Below are 27,015 nucleotides of genomic sequence, written 5' to 3' on the forward strand. Positions count from 1 at the left end.
GTAGGTAGGTACCTACCAAAGAGATTACCTACATACCTACATCTTCTGACTATAAAAACTTTCCGGAGAATTCAAAAAAATCGATTTTAAAACAGTCTTTTTCCGATATTCAATATTGGTTCCGTATTGGTCCAAGCAACTCTTTGGCAGTGAATTTTTATTTGGTTATTATTTTAGAACGATTGGTAGAGTCTATGATTGGTAGTATGTGTCTTTATCACGTATATTATCTATGGTGTATATGTTCTATAGTTTATGGTATAATCGGTCTAGTACACATCAGAATCTGAAGTCCTTGTCAGTTTTCTGTCTATTTAATTATCGCGTTTTGCTTAAAATATCAGTGCTGTTCGCACAAATATTTTTTAGTGTATATTTGAAGAATTGTCGTTTGCATGCGAGGTATCTAGTAAGTATACATTTGGAATATTGCGCGTTTTTATCTATCCCTAATTTCCAAGAAATTTCATATTTGTCATTGTTGCATCGCCAGTAGATATTTGACACTTGCATACATGTTACTCAATGCAAAAATCATTTTTAGCGTATTTGTAGCGAGTGAATAATTCTTGTGACACATCTAGCGAAAGCGATGATAGAAAATACTGCTATCAATGTTTTGATACAATAGGCACTTCTTAAATTTATATAATATCCTAGCAGAATCACCGACGGTCGGACGGCAATTCTGCTACATGAGAGTTTTAAAGGACACGTTAGATCCAATGGTGGATTAGTGCACGATCATCTATTTCTGAAACCGTGGGTTGAGGGTTTGAATCCCGTATCTGGCAAATTCAAATGTTATTTCAATGTATGTTTTATTCATAGCAAGGATCCAATGGATCGAGCAAATGACCTCTATTATGTGGAGGACTACTAGCAAAGATATTGTACTCTATGTTGTCAAATAAACCTTGAAAAACAGCCTGTTGTTCACATTTTTAATTGTAGAAATCACCATGAACATATACCACACCAGTTTATGCAATATCTACTGCTGTCTTCGAATTGAGATCTAAAACATAAGTATTACAATCTACTCTACTGTAACTCAGACACTTAAGATCACTTGTAGTTGCTTTGCGCCATAGGTTAAAATACTGGAGCAAGATTGTTTATTCAAAAGACCATCTACTGGCACCTGCCATCGTTGCGCTTGCTTCTGTCATTGTGTTTAGTTTACATGAAAAAAAAAACAATTGAAAAAAATATTTTTTATCGTCTTACATTGTATAAATTGGTAATAGCATTTTTACATTAAGAAATGTGAATTAAGGGCCTTTTTATGGGTATTTTTTTGATGATGGGGAATATCGTATCTTTACCATTCTACTTTTAATATTAATTTATCTTCCAATATATGTACCTATCATATGAGGTGATCAGAGGATTGGCCATTGGAAGACGTTCCCTATTACCTCTGGAACCTTTTCGAATGGTTAACCCCGTTTAGACATTTTTGTGGGTTACTTATGCCACTTCTGATCTGATCGCCTCATATTTCTCTGCTTATACAGATAACCCTCGTTCATTGCGACCCCAGTGAGCGTGAATTCGTTGTATAGTGATTGATCTTCCATAATATTATTTTTTGTTCCACACTTGTTTTAATTTGTGCCACATACCAGTAATTATAATGACTGCAAACATGCGCATACGATCTTTCTCGCTAGCTTGCATATACTTAAGTGACGAGTACAAATGAAACAAAAGCAATCCAATACGTCATAAACAGGCCAAGGAGGAACTAGAAAACTTTTTGCAACAAACGGAACCAAATGAATGCTATTTTTTCAGCTTAGTACCTACTAAGTTATTAATTTATGTGTCCGGAAATTTGAGAGATGTACTCAGATAAAATTCATGTCTAAATAAAACATGACTCTTGTAAGTTTACAGGAAGTCAGCGGCAAAGAAATTTTGAAAATAGCTAATCAACTGGATTATTTGTTAGGTTAGGTTTTCATTCTTGAATTCGTGAATTTTGCCAAAATCGGCTATGAAAATTGGCGCGATTCCTGCCTGGTTTCCTATAAACGGACTTGTACCTAAAATACTTGCAAATACGTAATAAAAACTCCCGATATACAAGGGAAAGACAGTAGAGGTAGGTATTTAATTAAATTAGAAATACAGAACACGTAATTTTTTCATCTCGGTACTATAATATATCTTTCCATAAGAAAGCTCACGGCAAACTGTGCTATGGTAAAATGTAATACTACAGTTTAGATATTGTAACCATTAATTTATGTATGACATTTCTTTCATTATTTTAGTTTATTAATAAAGTCTTTGCATTCTTTTAAAAACCCCTGTTCATTGCGAAATTTTGCTATTCAATCTTAAATTCAATCTTAAAAATATTTTGCAACTAAATTAGCCTAACTGACGTTAAGCTAGTTCTGCACGCAAAAGTACACCTACACGTTGGCAATATCGCCTCTTTCTATTGCAGTTAGGATTTATTTGTACTAGTTCGCTGTCAATGTCAACTGCCAACGTAATTACGCTGATGCTGTAATTACCGACAAGTATTGCAATCATTCTATGGGCCATCTAGTGGCTCCTTCCACGTCTAATTCGGTTGATGATGATGATGAGATAGTTAACACATTTTCTACCGAAATCAGTGGCATGACTGGAATTCAATCAACACCAAATCGATTGATCCCGCTGACTCCAAATAACGAAGGAGAAATCAGTGCCACAGTGGTCCACTTTACATTAGAACAACGAGGTAATTATGAGTTTTATTGTTCACTTTTTCAACAAAAATTAACACTTGCTTGACTGAAATAAGAACTGCAATTTGCTTCTATCCCGCACATTAGCTCAATGATGTATATATTTTCAGACTTTGTAATCATCGACAAGGTTTGCAATAATTCTATGGATGATCAAGAGGTTCTTTCGACATCTGATTCCTTTGATAATGATGGGAAAGTGGACCCATTTTCTACCAACAGTGGATCATACTATGAACCACCACAGCATTCACTATCATCACACAGTGATGAAAACTCATCAAATGGTATTATGGTAAATCGACTTTCAGCACCTGTCCTAGAGGTGATTAACTCAAGTCAAGCAGGAAAAAAAGACAGCGTGATGAAGCTCTGTGGCGCAGAAATGTAATAAAAAGGCAGCGAAATTCTGGAAACGAATTTATAAACTGGAAAAACAATGTAATATGTGAGCGTCAAATGAAGGAACCCTCTCCTCAAACATGAAAATTTGGTTGTTCTATAAAAACTACCCAAGAACAGAGGGTTGCAATATTTCATCAGTTTTGGAATTTAGGTGATTTAAATCATCTACGTGAACCGCTTCGTTGAATTTAATAAAAAAAGAACTACAATTGATACTTATAAGTGAAGGTAGAGAAAGAAGTCATCGTAAAATGACTGACAATCAAATTTTCTTTCAGAAAATCTTAACAAGATTAAAATATGCCAATTGTTTTTAAACTCATGAGCATACGTTATCAAATGGTTAAGACTGCTGCAAAGAATTCATACCACCTTAATTCAAGCACGGTTGCTGATAACAGCAGAGGGTCGCAGAGGATATTTGCAGTAAGCGACCACATGAAGCAAAACGTGAGGGATCACATTAACAGCTTTTCTACAGTAAGCAGCCACTATTGCCGAAAAAAGACCACGAAGCAGTACTTGGATGCAGCATTCAATATAACAAAGATGTTTGACCTATATAAAAAGGACTACGAAGAAAAAAGCTTGACAGTAGCCATTGCTTCAATGTACCTACATATAGAGGCATATTTTGTAATGAATTTAATTATTCATTCTATACTCCAAAGAAGGACCAGTGTGACTTTTTCTTGAAATATGAGCAGAGCAGTAATGAAGAAAAAGATATTATGAAAGCAGAATATGATACTCATCTAAAAAATAAAGAAATTACCCGAAAGTAAAATAAATGTCAAGGAGCAGGCAAACTTAAATAAAACGTTACTATTGCACAACAACAAGTCTTACAAATCCCAGAGCAGAAACCGCACAACTATACTATAAACATAAACGAAAGTATGCCACATACAATCTCAGTATTTATGATCTAGGATCACAACAAGGTCATTGTTTTATGTGGCATGAATCAATCGGAATGAGAGGAGTGTGTGAAATTTGGAAGCTGTGTCTTTGATTTCATCAAACAACAGGTATCGGAAGGGATAAAAGAATTCATATTTTTTTCAGATAATCGTGCTGGAAAAAATCGTATCCATTTCATGTACTGTATGTACATGTTCTGTGCGGCCAATTTCTCTTGTAAAATAACACATCTTTTTAGAAAAAGGTCACACGCAGAATGAAGTTTATTCGATTCATAGTTTTATTGAAAGGGCTGCCAAGAAAATACCAATATATACACCGAGCTAGTGGTATTCAATAGCACGATCAGCCTGTAGGAAGAGACCTTACGCCCACATTGCTTGAAATCAACAACCAAAAATTGGGATAAGGATGAACGTGGAATCAAATTTTCTTGGCAAAAGATAAAACGAATCTCAGTAATGCCAGAAAATCCACACACACTCCAAATCGAGTACAACTTTGAAGATTCGCCTGCACCAGTTAATACAGCTGAGCGTAGCCGTGGACCACTAATTCAAAAGATAACTGACTTCAAATTGATGCCAGTAAGAAGTTCGGTCATACCAATAGCCAAGCTAAAACATTGTGACCTAATGTATCTTTGCCGGGAGAAAATAATCCCTATTGACTACCATTCTTTCTATACAGGACTGATCACCTCACCACAATAGTGAATAGGGATGAATAAATTAAAAATAATGCTTATGAGTAATAGGTTTTATTGCCTTTTCATTTATATAACTTCTTTAACTTTAAATTTCATTAAGGCCATGCATTAGTTGAGGCACGGTCTAAAAAGATCGTTGCTAGGCGATGTGCGGATTGCGGGTCGCGGATAATAAAATATTATTTCTCATATAAATCCAACATATGTCCATTTTATGTTCTGTTTATTATTCTATTAGTAACAATAATAATATATTCATTGACATGTTTTCTTTTTAAAGTAAATGGGTAACGTTTTTAGTCATCTTTACACGATTTTAGAATTAATTGGCCCGTCGCCATCACGCAGCAAAGTGACGTATGTCTGACTCGACGTTCTCTCAAGGAATGCGAAGCGAGTACAAAATTTCGTCGCGCGTACAGTTGAAAATTATTTGGCGTTTCACTGATGCGTCACCTTAATAACTACAGTATATTATAAGTACCTATGTTCATTGAAGTGTTTGGTAGATTTTGTGAATAAAAAAACTATGTCATGAGATTTAATTTTTATTTTGTAGTGGCTATACAAATTTATCCTAACTTCCTAATGCGCTTAAGGTACCATTTTTTATTGCCTTATGTTCGCGTTCAAATACCTTAACTCAATTAAGATAGTTCTGATCTGAATTATTGTAGTACAACCATATCCTAATAGTTATGCAGAACAAGCTTAACTCAAATAAGATAGTGCTGATTTCAAATACTGTAGTGCAAAAGTAGCCTATCTGCATAAAATATGTGACGGAATATACTTTTTGGTATTTTTTTTTCACATAAACAAAGCATTTAACCAATGCATTATCATATATTTAAATCAATTTTTTTATATTTACAGTTTTCAAATTAATGACGAAATAAAGTTTAAAAGTGCTCTCAGTTAGGCTAGTTCTGCAATAAGGGGACGAAATGTATTCGGTAAATTAGTCAATGACGTTTGTAATTGATTTTTTGCGTTTTGTATTCGCCTTGATACATATATTTTATGACAGTTTTATATATATATCTGAATGTCATTTTATATTTTATTTTATAAAATAGCATTTTTAATTAGTATTAAACACGTTAGAATAATTGTCTTCTTTAGAAATGTGTAATAATATGTAGTATTTTAAAAAGAAAATACCACAGTTAGGATTATCCATGTTTTCATTTATCCGTGCTGCCGCTCCCCAACATTAGCCCGGATAATCGGGAGTTTACTGTATTTGATAAAACATACAGTTTTTTTAGCATGACTTCATTTTCTAATTATTTCAATCATCATTGTTAATCTCCGCCTCATATTATGGTGAGTGACGAGCGAGTTTAATACCTCTATGTGAGTGACTCATGGTGAAACATGAGTTTCAGTTTATATAATAAAAAACCACTTAATGGTAATATTTTGTTTATTGTTTATGCTAAACACACGATAATATGGAATACTTCAGTAATATACGTATTGGAGAAATATATTTGTATTTACGTATTGGAGAAATATATTTGTATTTGTATCAAGCGGGTTTTGAAATTGCATTCATCAGTTTCGGCCAATGTGCTTTACCAATTAAGCAATCTGTGCAATACTGTATGGAATTGAGATAATCCTCGGATACACAGTTGTTACTATATTTTGATGTGATTAGTATCATCTACATTGCTTAATTCGTGAAGCATATTGATCGGAATTAGTGCGAGTTTGGATAGCACTCAGTATCTCAGATATCTTTTTCTAATCTATATTTTTATAGGTGTTTTAAGTATATTTTCATATTCAGAGTGCATTGTATGCAGCAGCTAGTATTCACATTGGCTTAACCTTATTAAATCATGTTTCAAACTTGTTGCGAAAAATCTTCTGTAATTTGATAGGAGTGTAGCTAATTAACAACTTCTTTGGCCATATCCGCCCCTTAACTGGAGCATATGGACACCACGCGGCGCCTCCAAGAATCCCTGTCGCTCGCCAGTCTTCTTGCTTCGTTCCAGGTCAAACCAGCATCCTACGGGATGCTGGTTTCTCTGCTGTATACACTCTGTAGATTGTCTTTGGCGGCCTTCCAGGAGGCTTGAAGAACAAGCAAGCCAGGTTGAAGTTCTCTTCTGGCATCCACAGCACCTGGCCGAGCCAGGTCCAATGTTGCCTCTTCACTTTCAGCGTGATGAGGGGCTGCTTGGTGCGTTCTCTTTTTTGCTTGTTGCTCCTAAAGTCATACCACCCCACCGCACACCCAGTATTCGTCGCAAACATCTGTTTTCGAAGCTCAGTATACGGTTGCTCTGAGCCTTCGTAAGGTACCATGATTCGCTACCGTAAAGCAGCACCGTCAGAATGCAAGCGTCGGATAGGCGGCATTTGGTTTTGACCGAGTATAATCGTGAGTCCCAGATATTCCGCATCGAGTTGAATGTTGCTCCAGCCATTCCCATTCGGATAGCGAGTTCTTTCAGCAAAATGCCATCTCCCCAACAGAGGAGTTGTTATGCAACCTGTCGATTGTCTCTTGAATGCTCTCGATTGAGTTGTCAAATAGGACAGCGTAATCGGCGTATTCCCGGTCGCATAGCTTCACTGTGGGGGTAACAGGTATGCCTCGGTCGGGTGGTATTGACTTCAGTAGTATGAAGTCAAAAAGGATGATGAAAAGACACGGTACAAGGACACAACCCTGTCTGACATCGGTCGTGACCCCGAACCATTCCGTGACAGCGTCTTCAATTCTGACACAGCATTCGCTATTCTCGTGTAGGCATTGGCAATGATCTTGGGAGGGATCCCGTATGCTCCCAGTATCATCCAGAGGGAGGGGCGGTGCGGACTGTCGAAAGCCTTCTCATAATCCACAAAGCAGCAAGCCATCGGGCTCTGCTGGAGAGGACATCGAAGGTTGTGAATTTGGTCTGCACACGCTCGACCAGGTAGAAACCCGGCTTGGTTTTTCCTGAGGATGTGCATTATTGGGTCCTTTATTCTCACCAAGAGGATGTTTGCCAAAATCTTTCCCGGAACACTGAGTAGCGTAATGTCTCGGTAATTGTCGCAGCTTAGAGGGTCACCTTTTTTATGAAGTGTGATGATTTCACCGTTCACCCAGTCCCTTGGACAGCGCTCTTCTTCCCGCACCTTTGTCATCAGATGAAACATAGGGTGCAGGATTGCGCTCAGGCTGTACTTGAGGAATTAATGATGAATCCTGTCTCCCTTTTCGCTCTGTTTCTGTCTTTTTTGAATCCGGTCGTTTTCCGTTCTTGAGCCTTTTCACAGCCGATTTTATCTTGGTGTGCATGGGCGGTAAATCGGATATGTCGGTCGCTCGGGGAATGTCCAAAAGTAAAGCTTCCGTAGATATGTCAAAGGGATCCAAAGGGGGTGGGCGGTTCAGGCGCTCCGCAGAAATGATTCTTCCAAATCTTCTGGACGCATTCTGCGTCAGACTCTATTGCTCCACTAGGACCACGAATGGCTCCGGGAGTCGGTGGTTGCCTGCCGCAGACTTCACGGGTGATTCAGAAGTTTCCTGGTGTCATTTCTGCTTTCTGCTGCTTCGCGTCTTAAAACGCTATTGGCTGCCATCCGGTTAAAATTGATGTTAGTTATTTAATCTAAGACGCTTATGATTGCTTTAAGTTATATAACTAATCATTTTATTTATATTGGCTTTAAAATGACAGCTTGCTTGTATGCTGCTAATTGATTTTATGATTGAATTATAGAACTTATAATCACTGTTGGTTTCATTAGGCTCTAGGATTTTATATATATTAGTGGTTAATGATTTTATTCAACTTTCTTGAGGAAGTTGTAAAAAGGGCGACTGTAAAATTGTCTAGATTGGCTAGGCTTTGGCTAGATAGAAATTGGCTAGAAATTGCTTTTCTCGTAATCCAACTTGCTCATATCTGCTCGATTATGCATGGTTATGGCCTCTAGGGTTTCATGGAATTGGATTCTTTGGGGATGAAACCCTTTGAGCGGTATTACCATGTTGATTGTACCTATTGCATAACATGTACATTAAATCTTTTCCGATCCCATAATCTTGTTAAATTTCTGTATCTTTAAATATTTATTTGCTTTTCAATGTCTAATTCGAATTATAACATTGCGTTTGCGATTAACTATATATCTTGCGCTATAGTTATGTCAAATTTGCTTTTATTCAGTTGAAAGTAATCCTTATTACAGTGAAGTAATTATTTGAAAATGATTTCTCTAAAATATTCCAAAGGATATTTGAATGCAATGCTTTCATTAATTTAATAAATGACGTAAATGGGTTGTGTTGTGTTTATGTATTGTGCTTATGATATAGTGCTTATGATAGTGTTAAAATAGCTTAAATGCATTAGTTATCATTCCCATTGTATCCACTTTATGAAAATTATTGATAACTAGATAAAAACATTTATTAATAAAATTTGTATTGTTTTGTGTGAATCATTCTAACTTTTCAATGTGTTCACGCATTTTAGTGAAATTATCTACACTTTAATTTAAACAATCGGTTTTAAAGAAACTGAATCACATTTGCATTGCACGGAGAATTGTGATTTTGTATTAGGTGTAATCAATATGTTATTTATTGACATGGTCTTTTCTTTGACCTCTTGATATCTATCATTATTATTTTATGTACAAAGTAATCCTGTATGAGGAAGATGTTTATGGTTAATAAGATAAGCATTTATGCAGATTAATTTAGCTGTTAGGGTAATATCTCACTGTTTTTATGAAGGAGTATTATTTTTTGTAGTGTTCAGTAAACAAATGTTTAATCAATTGCATTTTGTCATTTATTGCATGTTACTTACATGTTTCTTACATTAACAATGTTAAATTTTCAGAAGGTATATTTAATTAACTTGATCTGTGCCGGAAGATTTTGTATTACGGCAAGTGAGAGGCTGCGAATTTTTTAGCAAATATAAACCTTATTATTTAATTTTTTGAAATATACTGAAAGTTAAAATCATAAACACTTACCAATCATATGCTAAATGTCTCATTGTTGGCCCAGTATTCTTCCGAATTTTAAATTATTCAAAACAAATGCCTGAGACTGGCATTCTGTCTTTTAAAGACAGGCGAATAAATTCGCGTTTTTTGTATGGCCGGCACTGTACGCCTACACCTGTACCGGATAACCGGTTCTCTGCCAAACCATGTTTGATTGCTTCAGGTACAATAATAATGTGATCACAGATAGCTTTTTGGATAGGAGTTATGTAGCGGTAGTTGACATCACTAAAACATTGTCTATGCAAACCAGATGGCGTTGGTTTCCTAGAGAGCGTTGGTTCTGAGGGTATCGTCAAATAGCGATGACATCATTTGCATGACGGCTGTCATGGCGGAACAATCAGTCGTATAATGTCTTTTCCCGTGTAGCGGTGACCGTTGTAAAATAAAAAAATGAGTGCAAACACTGCAAACGTAATTTGGACCATCGAACATGACGAAATATTGATTGATTTTGTAAGAAATAATGAAGCCCAGTTAAAACAAAATATATAACGTATACAAAAAAGTATATATAACTTTTAATCTGGACATATTGGATTTTGTGTCTATTATATCGTTTTGAAGTTAAGTCATCTCTTATGTGATTCAGTACGTACATAATCGAACAATACTGGTGTTAAGCGAAAGTATTGCCTGAAATTTTCCCCGTTGCAGTGCAGGCCATAACGCACTAAAATTTGAAATGCACCCTCTGTAGCACGATTTCAAAATATCTCGCTCTCCTCCAAACGACAGTTTTCATCTTCTGATAACTCCTCATCTCCAAATATAGAATGTCTAGATCGTCCTCTCTGATTATCGTTGTTTTCTTACATTCGTCATGTTACAGCCGTTACACAACGGCACCGCTTTCTTAGGAAACCCTAGCATTAGTCAAACTTTGCAATTCTAATTAAGTTTTGTACTATTCCATTTAAGTAATTTTTTGCGACCTGGGTTCCATCTTTCGGAATCCTCCGGCACTATGGGTACTCACTCACCAATGGTGTCACACACTGACACGAAATGCAATTAATTCTAGTTCACGATAGCTGAGCGGTTACATGGTAGGCTTATAATGTTGTAGTCATGGGTTAGAAATCCCGGGTCTGGAAAGTTCACATGTCGCCGTTCAATGTGTATTTGGACCCAGATAATGAACCTAATAGGTTGAGCAAGTGGCTGACATCTATTTCTTGTAAAAACAAAAATCTGTTAATACGACATATATAACTAATATAAATCATTAGCAAAAGTGCAGGTAAATAAAATTTGGAGAGAGCCTGACCTCTGCTAGTAATTAATGTAATTGGTACTTTGATTTAAGTCACAAAAGCCGGTTGCCAAAATTAATGCAATTTGTTGAGCTCGTGAAGATGGTAAATATTACTAGTTAATTTTGTCATAATTAGATAGGAGGATGCACATGGGTCAATTGGTTAAGCACATTTCAAATCATTCAAATATGTTATATTTATAACAAGTTTTATAATAGAAAGTTTTTCTGAATTATTTTGCTGAATACTTTTTATTGGAATTAAATTAGCGGGTGCCGACAAAAGAATTAATTGATAAACTGCAATACCTACAATTGTCTTATGAAACTAAATATGATATTAATAATAGATTTTATATTTTAAAGTAAAGATACCGATATCTTGTCACGTTCACAATGTTCACAGTTAAGTCTTAAACTAATCCCAAATTATTTATTTTCAACCTATTTAGAGTATCTGCCTTCATAACAATGTTTACGCTAGTGTCGACGAAAATAAACAGTCTGACATCTTGGATTTCACTTTATTGTATGCAATCTATGTCACATTTTTCTGTTCTAAAGTCGAGTCACCCTACTTTGCTGCACTGCGCATGGGCTCTTTAATGTTGGATTGCATGGGCTTTTGGGTATTTGATTTTTTGACATTATTGTTGGTTTTTTCCAGACGATGGGTTTGCTGTGTTGCAAAGAAAAGGCAGAATCCTCAGAGCCATATGCTCCGAGCAATTCCCAAATTCACTTAGCTTCTGAGGAATACACCCGTCAAATGCTGACGACTCTCGCCAATACGCCGTGGACTGACAGCATTTCACTACCAATGTCCGGAAAGGTCGATCAGCTTGTGAAGGATACACTCGGAGTCATAGGAAATCTCGTCAATAAGTGAGTAGATATAATAATTTATACTAACTAACATTTAGTGTATTGTTTATGCTTGGAATACAATGAGACAATATTAATTTAGTTTCTCTGATGAATTTAGTTTATGTAGTTTATATACTTACTTACTAGGATACTTTGTGCTTCGAGCGACTGGTGGACTGAGTCGTTAACATTTAATTTTCTGCTCAGTCGCTACTTCTACTTTTTACCGTGAGATGTCTCTATAGGTATTCGTCTAGTTTTTTTTATTTACAGTGAGCGAGGTAGAACCTGAAAGTACATATTATTTTGATTGAAATTAAAAAAATTAATCATTATGTGACAGTGGCAAAGGGTGGAGGTGGGGTGTTAAGATCCAATATAAATAATGCACACTAAACTTTCTCAATCAGACGTATTTTAATTTCATTGAACTAAAACGACAATGTGAAGATAGTATTTTGTTAGTTTTTAAAATTCAATGAAAACCTGCCTAATCCTAGCCATATTAGATAATAGTAAAAAATATTCATCTTATCTATAAAATATCTAAAATTATGCCATTAAAACAAACGTTAATTGAGATATTTTATAGATAGAAGAATATTTTATATCAATAAAATTATCGTTTGCTGAATGTATGACTGAAAAAGTCTGTACTATTTTTATTCATACCTGAACTATTATGGTTTGGTTAGGCAGGATTTAATTGAATTTAAAAAAATAACCAGCACCATTTGTAAATTGTATTCTTAGTTCAATGAAAACAAATAATTATGATTGGCAAAGTTTAATGTGCACTATTTATGTCGAATCTTAACAGCCTACCTTCACCCCTAGTCACTGTTACGTGATGCCATGCTCACTTTAGCGGCCAAACACAAACTCTGTGTCAATTTTTTAAAGTATTTAGTTGTAAATATATTTGTAAAATTACAAAAACATGTTGAATAAATTAAATTGAAGGTACTTATAAATAAATGCATGTGTTCACAAAATAATAAATTTAAAAAGTGTTTTAACATGGACATCTGAAACTCATAATTGGGTTCATTCCAAAATTGTTAAATCTTATTGACGGAGCCTTGTGTAGTTTCCCCATAAAAATCACTAAAGCAAGTTTTTGTATGGAAGATAAAAATAACATGGTGGAGAATATGGAGGGTTTGTCTGAGAAGTCCGGGAGTTCAATTTTTTTGCTTCACTTTCATGCTTTTAGACTCTACCTCTACGAGAAGGGTTTCTACAGAATCTTTTGTTTATTTTCAATTTTAACAAGACATACTACTGTTTGAAGGTATTAATATATTATGTTATATAAAAACCGCTAGCATCCACCACATAACTTGTAGAGAATAGGGCAAGCTGAAGACTGATTCAGAATCTCACAGAACCTATTCTGGAGCGATCACGATGTTCAGTCATGAGAGTTATGATGAGAAAAATATTATGAAACGTTAATTTCTAAGGCGCTTCGCACATACAAAATTGTCTCGTCTGTGACAGTCATAAATCAAACTTTTTCTTAACCTGAAATGTCATTTTATTATGATCATATTAATAGTCATTTTTGCTGTAGTGATCTGACACTGACAGGTCCTCCGCAGTCGCGCGGCGATCATGTGTATTACTGTACTAACTTGGAAGGCGCCTCACGTGCTGTAAAATAGCATGGATTCTGTGCGTGGTAGTTGGACTTTTTGAACTACACACAAGCGAAATGCATGCTGTGTAGTTCGACATCAGGCGTGTTTTACAACCATAAATGTTGCAATCATGTGGTGTGCGGGAGTACATTTTGTGAATGCCAAGAAAATCACATTGACAAATGCAATGTGTTGCAGTCGAGATGAGTTTGTATGTGAGACCTGGCTAAGATGAGAAGGATGGGGATCATGACATATACCTACATTTTTCTTATGAATTCTATAGATTAGGCTCAAGATATTTTTTTTCATTTTTAACCTTTACACAACAGTTGATGTTTTATTAATGAAGATATTACGCGAGCCGAATACTACAAGGTTCTAAGTGTTCGTCCTTGAAAAAACAAACCCAACAATGAAGTAGTATTCTAAGCTGCCTCATTGTTACTTTTGTTTCTCCAAGGACAAACACTTAAAACCTTGTAGTTCTCCACTCGCGATTACTCTACACAACATTCATTTATGATAGATTTTAAAGGCTTTGAGAATGTTTAATACAAATAAGACGATTGTTTTTATTTCATATATTTAATACCCCTTATGGATTGGATATAGGTCATGATATTGTTGTTTTCAATGAAAAGGGCTTGAGTGAATAGTTTATTAGTAATGCTTTGCAAGAGTACTTTTACGATTATAGCTTGATGGCTTCATCCATAATTTTATAATAGTCATGTGACGGGGAAGTATTATGTGTTTGTTTATTCTATTACAGTGAGCAAGAACCGCCTGCCTCGTTGATGATTTTGCACAGTATAGCGGAGAAGGATGGAGGATGGATTAACATTGTGTCTTCAATGGCAAGAGTTATTCCAATGGACGATCCCCTTGGTCCATTGGTCATCACGTTGATCCTGGATGACTGTCCGTTGCCTTCCAGAGATTGTGTTTCGAAGGTAGTGATAATTTACATAATTTATATCCAACTTTCTATAAAACGTTTGTAAAGAAAAATAGTTTTTGAATTGACATCAGTATCAGCATGTCGACCGCAACATAGGAACTGAGTCATGAACATGTAAAAAATGCAGATGTAATATAATGATTTCATTGAGAATTTAAGGGGGATGTCCCCCCGTGTTCAAACACGCGCGTCAATATCATTTTACTCCCTATTTCAATTATAGTTTGTCAATTTATGGCTACGGCCGTATGTTGTAGCTTAACTACTGGGGAATGACAAAAGAAATGGCGTATTTCAAAAAAATACTACCTTATTCTTAGGTCAATAATTATTATAAAGCAATCATTATTCATAAGATGTTTATCACAATTGAATGGTCAAAGACATAGCTTATAATAAGTATCTTTAGAATCATCTTCAAATGTGTTAATCTTGCCGATTTTTTGAATAATAAAATGCCTAATTCTTGTCAAATTTGGGATCACAGAGATTATCAATATAATTTTTTATCGTGAATTTCTACAAAAATTATCTCGTAATAAATTATACTAATGGTTTCATTAATGCGTTTAAAAATTAATAAACGTAAAAAATCTTAACACCACTGCACAGTTATTACCGAAATATGACTATATTCTAAAACATTATAGCGAGAGGTTTAAAAGAATTCTATTTTATGTAACAAAAATACTTTATGCAGTCATCAAATGTTTAAAATAACTATAAAGGATAATAAGGCTTCAAAATTATATAACTAGATTATCTACAACATTTAAGGAGTGTCCAGGATCATGGTTTGAAAATACAATAAAAACCCAATTTTGACCTACGACGAGCACGTGGGCCGTTAAAAGAGATTCCTATTTTTATTTGCTTTATCAGCTTCTGTGATCATTATCAAATTAACCATGATGCCCGCTTGATTTCATATCACTTGATTCGTATTTCATCACTCACGGCCTGCCGCAGGAGTGAGAGGAAGAAAAGATGTTAATTCCCATGCTTTAAACTGAGGTGCAGTTTCTTCATACCATCGTGAAATAGGCTATTAGCAACATCGCCCCCACATCCTGAAGCGGGCCCCCAAGCCAGGATCTTTGGCGGCCACCTACCTATCGCCGAGGTTAAAGTTTTAAAAAAATAGTTAAATAAACTATATTGTTGTTTTAATTTAATGAAACGCATTTTTTTTTTTGTAGTACTTATTCCACTTTTAATCAATAAATTAGGACCAGTTTTGTCCGCCTCAGAGGGACGAAACCGGTCCTAATTTATTGATTAAAAGTGGAATAAGTACCACAAAAAAAATTGCGTTTTATTAAATTAAAACAACAATACAATGCAGTTCCACCATGAATTGACAGTTAACAATGTAAAAGAAATTAAATAAACTATACCTAGTAGAACTGGGTGATAATCTATCTGGTTGGTGACTGGTTTGGGTTAGGGATAAATGCACTCATCTTGTTGGTCAAATGTTCCAAGTCAAGCTCGTTGGTTCAAATTGTACAATAATGTATACTTGACAAAATTATCAAGCTGAATACCACTTGCAATGATTAATGATAATAATGTTTGTTTTGTTTCAGGTTGGAGGCTTGTTTCAGCTTTCAGCGCAGCAAGCTCTTCAAAAGAATAACAGTATCACGCTTCAGAGGAACGTATGTGTGATCCTTGGCTGTATCGCGGAGAAATTGGCCGGACCCAATAGCATCGCGACGCTTACCAAGGACACCCTCGACTATCTCCTCACTTACCTTGTATGTAATCATATTATATATACAGATATACAGCATTTTATTTGATCAGGTCCTTTGAACCAAAGGCAATAAATATATTGTTATAATGCTGACATAAAGATATAATTTTCAAATACAAACAATATGTTCTTAATTTCAGAAAACTGACGGAGAACCAAAGATAACACTTTTTACAATAGTAGCCCTTGAAAAATTCTCCCAGACACGGGAAAACAAATGCACCATCGCCGAGAGACTCAGCTTGGAATCTGTTAACCCTCTCTTGGGCCTGGAAAAGCTTGCCACCAGCGACGACTATATCTGGCGACAAGTTGGATTCTCCGCCCAGTGGTGCCTAGATAATTTGTGTAAGTATTGAAATTTATTTTGAAGATGGAGTATAACTTATCATGTGTCACATGAACATACTTAAATTAGCAGTACAGACCATGACAAATTGCACAACCGTCCTCTAGAATCTGGACTGGGCTCTACTCTTCAGTCAGTCACAATCAGCCTGATCACCTTGTCCAGGGGCAGCCCAGCGGCCTACGACCTGTTGAGGTTCTTTCATAAATCTTATGGAGAGCTGTAGATCCATTGAATCTAGCAAGATATTATCTATATTAGGCGCAAATTACTTGAAGACCTTAAGTTTAAATTACTTGGTTTTCATAGAAACTGCAGTCAGATAGATCTTTACCGTTTTCATCACACTTTAAGTTCATATGTACAACTTACTTTACTCTCCACGTACCTGATTAGATTATAAGTTGTTTATCTCCCTTCAACAGGTTTTTTTTGATTTGGCAATAAGTTAATTTCAAGAAATAGACCTGTCAATTGGCCTCCAAGATCGTACGATCCATAGTGTAGTGTATCCATAGAGGTGTCCATAGTTTTGTCTATTAAAATACGAGTTCACCCCTGCCATTAACTTTCATAAAATATTATAGCACCTGTACACATGCATAGATTTACAGGCAACAATAGTGTGTATTTTAAACTATTGTGACAACAACTGTTTACACGTAAAAGTGTTGACTGTCTCTCCAATCTCATTCTTTAAGAGTAAGTGAGACGCGATGTTGTCGTGGTACTATTTGACAGGTCTTAAAAATCGGTTAACTTCAAAATGAATCTCTCCGCGGTGTAGTTTGTTTTTTTGCCGGCAGGTTCGCCACTATCGTTCTACTGTGCAGGCAAATCCCAACTGTCGCATGAAAATTCATAGGCTTCTGAAACTTTTTGATTTGTGCATGCAATCTTGCAACTTGCATGACTATACGTGTTTACACATGCATTTTATTGTTATGGCCACGATAATACGTACTGTAAACATGCACATGTAAACAGGGTATTACTAATGTCAAAATAACATTGTTCATTTGTTGCGTAGTAATTGGAAAATATGACAAACTGACACTTTTTAAGCAAACCAAAGGAGTTTTTGTTCCCATCCTATCTACGATAATCAATTCAATCTATATTATTATAGTTAAATTTATAACGAGTATGCAAAATGCAACATGATAAATATAGAGTTGAGACCATTTTAAAACAATAAATTTGTTTTATTTTATTATACAGTCTAACTTGGTTATTAGTGTTATTACGATCACGGAAATAGCGAAATCTCAGATGTAATGAGGAAACATTCATTGAAATTTTAGTTTATGATTTTCTCCATCCACTTATTCACTTTTATAACGAGCTACTTCTCGGGTATATCGAGCAAAACTGTTAATGTGTCAATCGTCCCTAAGCAATAAAATCCGACTGGGTAGTTAACTAGACTGATGCCGCCGGGATCGGATTACGTTTATGATACCTAATTGGTGTTTTCGCCGACAACATTGAAAAAGTATCCACGCATATGGTTGAAATTGCATGTAAAAAACCCAAGCTTTGTGAAGTCAGTAGGTGCCTACCAGCGCCGGCGGGTCAGCACTTCATTACAATAAACAATTTCTTTTGGAGTTTATGAATGCCATGCTTGTTTCGAGGATTTTTATGATGGTTTTCAGATTTTTTATGTTCTATGCTTGTATAGAACGTGGCGCGAAAAATGTTATATAACGAGTAATGCTTATAACGAGCAAAATCAGTCAGCCCCATCTTCCTCGTAATAACCAAGTTCGACTGTATTTCAGTAATGAATGTTTGAAATGAATCAAACAATGATACAAAAACGGCATAGTAGATGCATCTTCCAAATCCCAAAGCCTGAATAATAAAATTACATGACCGAGTTTTGTTTGTAATGTGATGATAATATTGTGCCAATCCATTTTCAGTTTTGATAGAAGGGAGAGAATTTTCATACCAGAATGCGGACTTTTCGAATATTAATGTTATACTGAATCCAAACGACATGAGTCAATATTTGAAGATAGGACCGAACGGCTTGGAAGCGCGGTGTGATTCCCACTCCTTTGAGAGCGTCCGGAGTACTTTCAAGGTGGATGAAGGCTGTTGGTATTACGAGTCATTAATCATCACGCCCGGTGTCATGCAGATTGGATTTGCCACCAAAACTAGTGACTTTCAAAACCAGGTTCGAATTATTTTCTTTTTCATTTGGTCAGCTTATGCAGTAACTATTCTAACTCACATTTGAAATATTAAAGAATTAAAAAAAAATCGGTGTGTGTACTTATGTACGCGCGTTAGAAGTTATACTTCTTTGGTGTTACAAAACAAAATAAGCCGTTACCTGAGTCTATTAATATTACAGTGGATTAGGTTGATGAAAACGTACGCGATTCATCTGTGTCATATAGCACATGATAATTGTAATTTAATTATTCTATTGGACCAAGAAGTGCTCATGATAAATTAATAAAAAATCAAATTTTAATATATTTTTTTGAATTATTTAGCAACTCAAGATTCACAAAATTTACTAGATAATTACTTTTTAATTACCACATTTCAATAGCATGCTAATTATATCGAATGGCCGGCCGCCCGTTACGCGCTAGGTGCGACTTTAGCATTCAATGACTTGAACACTTTTTATAAACTACAAATATTTAATAAACTACAAATATTGAATATATTTATTTTTACATATTATTTACATGTTATTGTGAGATTGGGTTTATCACCAGGTGGGAGTTTCTTATCCCAAGCTCTTTGTTCCTTTCGGTGACCTTTGAATGGAAATAGTATTAAAATTAAAGTAACATTTTGTGTGTTATTACCCTGTACTTTATCTATTCCAGGAAGGCTATGGTATCGGAGATGACATGTTTTCCATTGCCTATGATGGCTGCCGTCGTCTCATATGGTTTAACGCAATTTCTGAACCTCAGCCACTCCCTTGCTGGTCCCCCGGAGATATCCTTGGATGCCTTCTGGATGTAGAAAGGAAAGAAGTCATTTTTTCTGTCAACGGAGTTTCACTAGAGCCATGCTCACACATTTTTAGGACTTCCATGTGAGTGTAATTATTTATATAATATTTACTATACTTAATTCATTCTGTTTGTTATTTTATCCAAATGGCAATTGTGCATACTAGCAATTCAATATAGCAAAGCTGTTCGGTACAAATATCGAATGTATAAAAAATTTCACATATTTTTCAATTAGCGACATATTAAAATTAAATAAACTGCAAATGATGAATTACCAAATACGTTAAGAAATCTTCTCTGTATTTTTACATACTTTAGCTACAGACCATTCAGGTCCATGGCTGACTGCACAACCATGCTCCAGGTATCTCTCTCCAGCTAGTCACATTCAGCCTCTCTGCGTCCATCTCAGCGTTATCCATCGCCTCTGTTGGCTGCCCAAGAGCCGAGTGCTTATTGGGGTTCCATTATAACTTTGTGAAGGGGTCTAAATCCATCGCATCTAACAATGTGACCGGCCCATGTGAGTCATCGCCCCCTCAAGACATTAATGATATTGGATTTAAATTGTTCTCAGAGTTCACCATTCTTATGTTAAATTCTTTAATTACCTCGAGTACTTTTTGGAGAATTTTGTTTTCGAATACTGTATACCTAGAATTTTATATTTTTGACGGCATCATCGGTCTTCAGTGCGAAGAATGCGGCATTTTGTTGTGTGAGGCATCGGTTTCCAAATACCCATAAAAGTACACACCTAACATCAAAATCCAACACATTCTATGTGTAATAAAGGGTTATCCAAACTCTGGTACGAATTTGTTTTTTAAATAAAACACACGTGTTAACTTTTTGTGAATATATTTATTTCTATCGATAGTTTCGTCTTTGAAATTACATATGAAACACAATATTATTCAAATGACTTCCCCGTGCCAACTTGCAGCTCACAATCTGTTTTCACCAATTTTCGATGACCTTTTCACACATTCCAGGCTCTATCATAGCCATAACGTTACAGAGGTCGACCTAAAACTCATCAATAGTTTACAGATTGTTCGCATAGACACTTCCTTTCGCGTAATCCCACATAAAGAAATCCATCGGTGTCAAGTCGCACGGTCTTGATGGTTAATTAAAATCGCTAAGCCGGTGTTCAATGAGCTATATGTCATGTGTGAGAAGATTATTTTTGTTAAAAAATCATCATCTGTTGCCTGCCATTCTAAGAGCCAATCGGTGAATCTGTGACGCTGCCTGTCGTCCATTGACTTTAGTTCTTGCATTAGCTGGATCTTATTCAATAATTGTAGGTGAAGGTCTTTATGGAAAATTTGCCATACAGAGCCGTATGAGAGGCCAAGTTGTTGATCTTCTCGCACAGCATTTCCGACTATTTGGCCACACTTTCGCATACAGCAGCAATGTTTTCATGTGAATGGGCTGGATGAACGAACATGTACAGGTTTCAGACGATCAAAAATATTACCAGTCTGTTAAAAAATTTTCAGCTTGCAGATACAGCCTTTGGTTAGGCGAAGATTTCTACCGAATTTAACCTGAATTTTCGCAATACAACCGTCATCATCATCAGGGCCGCGACAACCCGGTGTGGGTCCTGGCCTCCTCCAACAGCTCCCTCCACCTGTCCCTATTCAGTGTGGTCGCTTTCCAATTTGGTACCCCCAGAATACGGCAGTCACTGGCAGCTCCATCCAACCAGCGAATCTTTAGCCTCCCTCTTATTCTACGTCCGATTGGATTGCTGGACATCACTCTCTTTGCCGGTTCATTGTCATTCATACGGTGCACATGATTTAGCCATCGCAGTCTCCCAATCTTCATTGATTGAACTGCGCTGCAATCTTCGTACAGCACGTAGAGTTCAGCATTATATCTTCTCCTCCAATTGGTGCCATCCCTGATCGATCCATGTATACGGCGGAGAATTTTTCTTTCAAAGATGTTCAGGGCTCGTTCATTTCGCAGAGTTAATGTCCAGGTTTCCGATGCGTAGGTGAGCACTGGCTTTACAAGTGTCTTGTAAAGAGTGCTTTTAGTTTAGTATACAACCGTCAAAGACATGCTTTTTTCGTAGTATGATTGTACGACTTTTATGTGTTGTGCGGTGGAGAAAAGATTCATTGTGTTAAATTGAGGTAACAAATGACAGGACTGAAATTCTTATCACAAGTTGGATAATCCTATATTTCACACAATATGTAATGATTGATTTCATGACTTGCAAAACCCGCCGAAAGCATACAATAAAAGAATGTTTAAAACACAATGACTATGCAGTAACTTATTAATCAATTAAAACAGGCAATGTAAATGTTTTGCAAATGTTCTGTATAATTACAGTACCCTCTCAGTAATCCGCCACCCCAAAAACCAAACAAGTGTCCAATTAGTGAAAGTGGCGGATTATAATGCATACTTACATACAAAATATGATAAAAATTAAAACAGGTATTTCGTAAAAATAGTCTTTTTGAGAAATTTGTACTAGCAATTTACGGTTTTATTTATAATCAAAATCAAGTAAGTATTTACTAAATTCTACATAGTTATAAACTAAGTTTATTAACTAAATTAAATCACTAATTAAATCACTAATTAAATCACTAATTAAATCACTAATTAAATCACTAATTAAATCACTAATTAAATCACTAATTAAATCACTAATTAAATCACTAATTAAATCACTTGACACAACCAGTTGTTCAGTGAGGCAGATATTCTTGAATGGTTTAGTATTCCTGGCTTTCACTATGATCAAAAGCTTCGAGAAGTTTCCAAAATAAACCCGTTTCATCTGCGTTGTATACTTGTACACGGCAGACTACTGAATTTGACTTTGAATATTGATACTGAGTGTATCTGTTGGTATTTGGAAATAGGCACATTGAAAGACCTAAGAAGGAGGCTATAAACGAGAGTTTTTAGCTGTCATTTTTCTATGCGGCAACAAACAATAAATTTATTTTATGAATATTCAACCACTCTTAAAACGTTATACAGGCGACTCCCTCTAATTATTGTGGTCCAAGCTTCTTTGATAGTTAATTTTTTTACCTGGTTAAATTTAATGTTCGTTTTATATCATTTCAGCTGTGGATTTTACGCCGCTGCCAGCTTCATGTCGTACCAACAGTGCTCGTTCAACTTTGGTTCAGAGAAATTCGCCTTCCCGCCAGAAGACCGACCGTTCCTGGATTTCAACAGTCAAGCCTCGTTAGCAGAAGACCAGAAGATCATCAAGCCTCGCCACATGGTGTTTGACCAGCTTAGAAAAATTCAAATTCCAGACGGCTCCTGTACATTGTGCTGTGATCAAATTTCTTCAATTGTGCTGGTGCCGTGTGGTCATATGTAAGTAAAATATTGTTCTATTTCTTTTTTTTTTTAATTTGTTGGCTGCCATACACTCAACGCAGTTAGCGTTTTATCGGACAAATAAGAAAACTATAAAAAATGTGTACGTCACGAGATGTGTACAGGAATGCGCACGAAATATGAAACATGGCGGCCGTCCACCTCCTGTCAGTTTGACACATGACAGGGGCCTAATTATAAAGGGTGTTTTTTTTAGAGGTATAGAACTTTGAAATGGAATAAAATAAAGATGACTTTTTATATTGACATGAAATTTACTTTATTCGAAAGATGCTCTTCTGGCATTATAATTTAAATATGACTTCTGGCATATGACCGCCACGGCTGGCTCGGACGTAGTCTAATCTGGAGGTCCAATTTTCGATGACTTTTTCCAACATTTGTGGCCGTATATCGGCAATAACGCGGCGAATGTTGTCCTCCAAGTGGTCAATCGTTTCGGGCTTATCGGCGTAGACTAGCGACTTCACATATCCCCACAGAAAATAGTCAAGCGGCGTTAAATCGCACGATCTTGGAGGCCAATTCACGGGTCCGAAACGTGAAACTATGCGGTTACCAAATGTTTCCTTCAATAAATCAATTGTGGCACGAGCTGTGTGACATGTTGCGCCGTCTTGTTGAAACCACAGCTCCTGCACATCATGGTTGTTCAATTGATGAACGAAAAAGTCAGTAATCATGGCTCTATAGCGGTCACCATTGACTGTAACGTTCTGGCCAGCATCGTTTTTAAAGAAGTACGGACCAATTATTCCACCAGCCCATAAAGCACACCAAACAGTCAATTTTTCTGGATGTAACGGTGTCTCAACATACACTTGAGGATTATCATCACTCCAAATACGGTAGTTTTGTTTATTGACGTATCCATTCAACCAAAAGTGAGCTTCATCGCTAAACAAAATTCGCTTATGAAAATCGGGATCAACGGCAATCTTGTTTTAAAATAAATTTTCACAATTTGGAAGCGTTGTTCAGGCGTCAGTCTATTCATGTTGAAATGCCAAACCAAACTAAACATAAATCACTTAACAGCTGACAAAATGGCCGCCAATTAAAAAAGTGCTGCCAGCTTAAAGTTCTATACCTCTAAAAAAAACACCTTTATATATATGTAGAGTCGGCAAAAATGAATTCATTACAAGTTTTTTTATTGGCTCGAATCGTCATTACTATAATATATGTAATACATATAATTATAATTGAGCGTCCACTAATTTTGTAGATTCGGTAGAGCATTTGCGAACTTTAAACAGTATTTTTGCCGTTTAAAAAACACATCGTGAAGCAGTCTGCATTGATTCAAAATATCACCTAAACTGTAATAAACAAGATGAAAATCTCAATTGCTTACATATTGCATACGCCTCATAGCCAATGGGTAGAGTGCTACCACATTACAAATAGAAGGCATGCCACAAAGAGATTTCTTAACTAGAGCACATTTTTTAGCGAGAAATGCTTGTTAACTATTCATTCGCTAACAGTAAAATGTTATGGAGGAGAGTGTCCTTTACGAAAAATTAATAAATTTATATTAATTTATTATTGATTTTAAATATAACAATTAATATTAAAGTAATTATTGGATGGCCCAGATGGTTCTACCAGTTTATGAGTACCATGGGTCTTCCTCTGACATAGGCCTTATGTGTCATAGAATGCTAAAATGAGTGGGGTCATCCCGTTGAGAAGGCTGTTTGACAACCAAATCGTCCAAGTCACGATCTTCAGTCATGAATGAGGTGCTGATGAAGAAGAAGTAATATTCCATTTACCCGAATACTACTCTGTCATTCATCCATCACGGTGCTGTGGTTGTAATTAAATTTGTAAATTACTATTTTTATTTTAATAATAAAATATTTGCATATGATGCCCACGTCTAATTAGATAACTTTCATTCTGCTTTCAGGGGATTCTGCTCCGTGTGCAGTTCTCAGCTCACCGAATGTCCACTTTGCCGCGCTGAGATTATGGACACCAAGTTGGTGGAGAAGGCAGTAGAAAAGGAATGAATAGTAAATGTGATGTTGCCAGGTCCATTGAGATTTATTTTTAGTGCTATGTTCAATCTGGTTAAGACTGTCACTATTTTATTTCCGTTTTTGGTTTTGATTTACAAAGGGTGTCCAGTCTATTTTGAATGCTCAAAGAGGCTATTTTTTTTATCTCAGTATGGTGCATTTTGTAAATTTTTTCATAAAATTAGATTGATTTGTCTAACTTAGTGTTCTAAAATATAATATGGCAATCATTAATAAAAATATCAGAATCGTTAAAATAAAATAATTAATGTACACTCCTTTTATTAATATTTTTCAAAGATTATACTTGTCACTGTCAAGTAGATTTTTAGAAAAGCGTTGTGGATATATTCCAAAAAAAATCCACTCTATGTGCCAATTATATGAAAACAAAATATTAGATTTTATAGACGTTCATTATAACAGTTCTCATTAAGTATCTCTTGACATAAGTTCATATTATATTATTTTTTCTTCCATATTTATAATAAAATATAATTGTTTTCACTTATTATTTTGAAGATGGCGTCTCTAGGTACCTTGGGCACTAAAATAGAGTGCCATGTACATTTTAAAATGATGTGATTACCTTAAATATTTTAGCTGTCTACTTATTAAGAATTATTATTGAAAATAATTATAATAGTTTTAAATATTAAATCTATTCTAAATAGACTCGGATTAAGGGGTATAAACCTCAGGCCTGTAAAATAATCCGGGCCCTCGAACTGACTCATATATAAAAAAAATAATTAAGACTATATTTTACGGTAGATCTTTAAAATTATTAGTGTGTGGTTATTTACTTTTTCTTCACTAGCACATAGCTTTTTAGGCCTAACTATCAGCAAGTGAAAGTGTTGTGCAGCTTAAAGTAGTTGTAAGAAATCAGGATGTTTGCTGAGGAATAATGTTTTGTAGGAAAATAATATTTCAACTATATGAGATGCACACATGTACACGTGTTCTTATGAATAATAATTATTGAGAAATTGAGGATTAAAGAAGCCATTGTCACACCACTAAATACTTAATATTTATTTCTGCATGAGAGAATATTCACACATGTCACTGTTTTGTATGTAAAACTGTAAACAAAAATATTCTTATCAAACACAAACTTCAAAATTGATTTACCCAACTCGGTCATCTATGCACATCGATCTCTTCCATACTATGTACCTCAATATTGATAGTTGGTTGTTTGAACTACTCATCTGAATTTTTAATTATCTTTTTTCATCATGTTAATTTTAGACTGGGATAGGCCTCGGTTTTTTCAAACATAGTTTGCGTCTTGCACTCAATAAAAACTCAATGATTCTAGTCCACTCTGTCTTCCCTGAGGTTTAAAAACGGTCGGTTTTTGCAGAGATGCTGTATCATATTTATGAACAATATGTACAGGCCGTTGGGGCTACTGAAACTTGATAGATTTGATGATATGTGGGGATTTGTATGTGCGCATTGGCCTTGTTAAGGCTATACACCAGTGTATTTTGGTTTTGCGTGACAGGCTATTTTAAAACAATTAATTTGTGTATTCAATTGTCACTGGATTCAAAGACTCTTGAGTTAATTACTGTATTATTCAAATCTTTTTTTTTTAATATGTACAATAAAAATAAGTAAAAAATGTGACTTAAGTAAAATTGTATCTACATAGTTTACATTTTTACAGAATATCATTTGTAATAATGAGATTTCAAACAACCATTTAATTAATTGTCATAATTAGGGAGCGGATTTATATGCAACAAAAAACATCATTATATGCATAATATGCACTAAAACCAAAGAAATATGCAGTTAAAAATTTACATTTTTATGGAAAAAAATGTAAATACTCACTTCACCCAATATTACTGATAAAAAATCGAATAACAAATTAATAATCTCAATCAATATAATACAATAACAGA

General features: G+C 35.4%; 1 protein-coding gene across 1 annotated transcript; it reads left to right on the plus strand.

Moving 5' to 3' along the window:
• Positions 1-254: 254 nt before the first annotated feature.
• Positions 255-25,470, plus strand: LOC147079439 (RING finger and SPRY domain-containing protein 1-like). Its single transcript, XM_085941065.1, has 9 exons — positions 255-409; positions 11,754-11,971; positions 14,372-14,552; positions 16,150-16,320; positions 16,460-16,667; positions 18,597-18,856; positions 19,527-19,741; positions 22,779-23,039; positions 24,982-25,470. The coding sequence occupies exons 2-9, from the start codon at positions 11,757-11,759 to the stop codon at positions 25,082-25,084; spliced, it is 1,614 nt and encodes a 537-aa protein (XP_085797191.1). The 5' UTR covers positions 255-409; positions 11,754-11,756; the 3' UTR covers positions 25,085-25,470.
• The last annotated feature ends 1,545 nt before the right edge of the window (positions 25,471-27,015 follow it).

The sequence above is a fragment of the Rhyacophila brunnea genome, unplaced genomic scaffold, assembly GCF_057557595.1.
Source record: "Rhyacophila brunnea isolate RB1 unplaced genomic scaffold, BYU_Rbru_1.0 scaffold_1, whole genome shotgun sequence".
NCBI classification, from domain to species: Eukaryota; Metazoa; Arthropoda; class Insecta; order Trichoptera; family Rhyacophilidae; genus Rhyacophila; species Rhyacophila brunnea.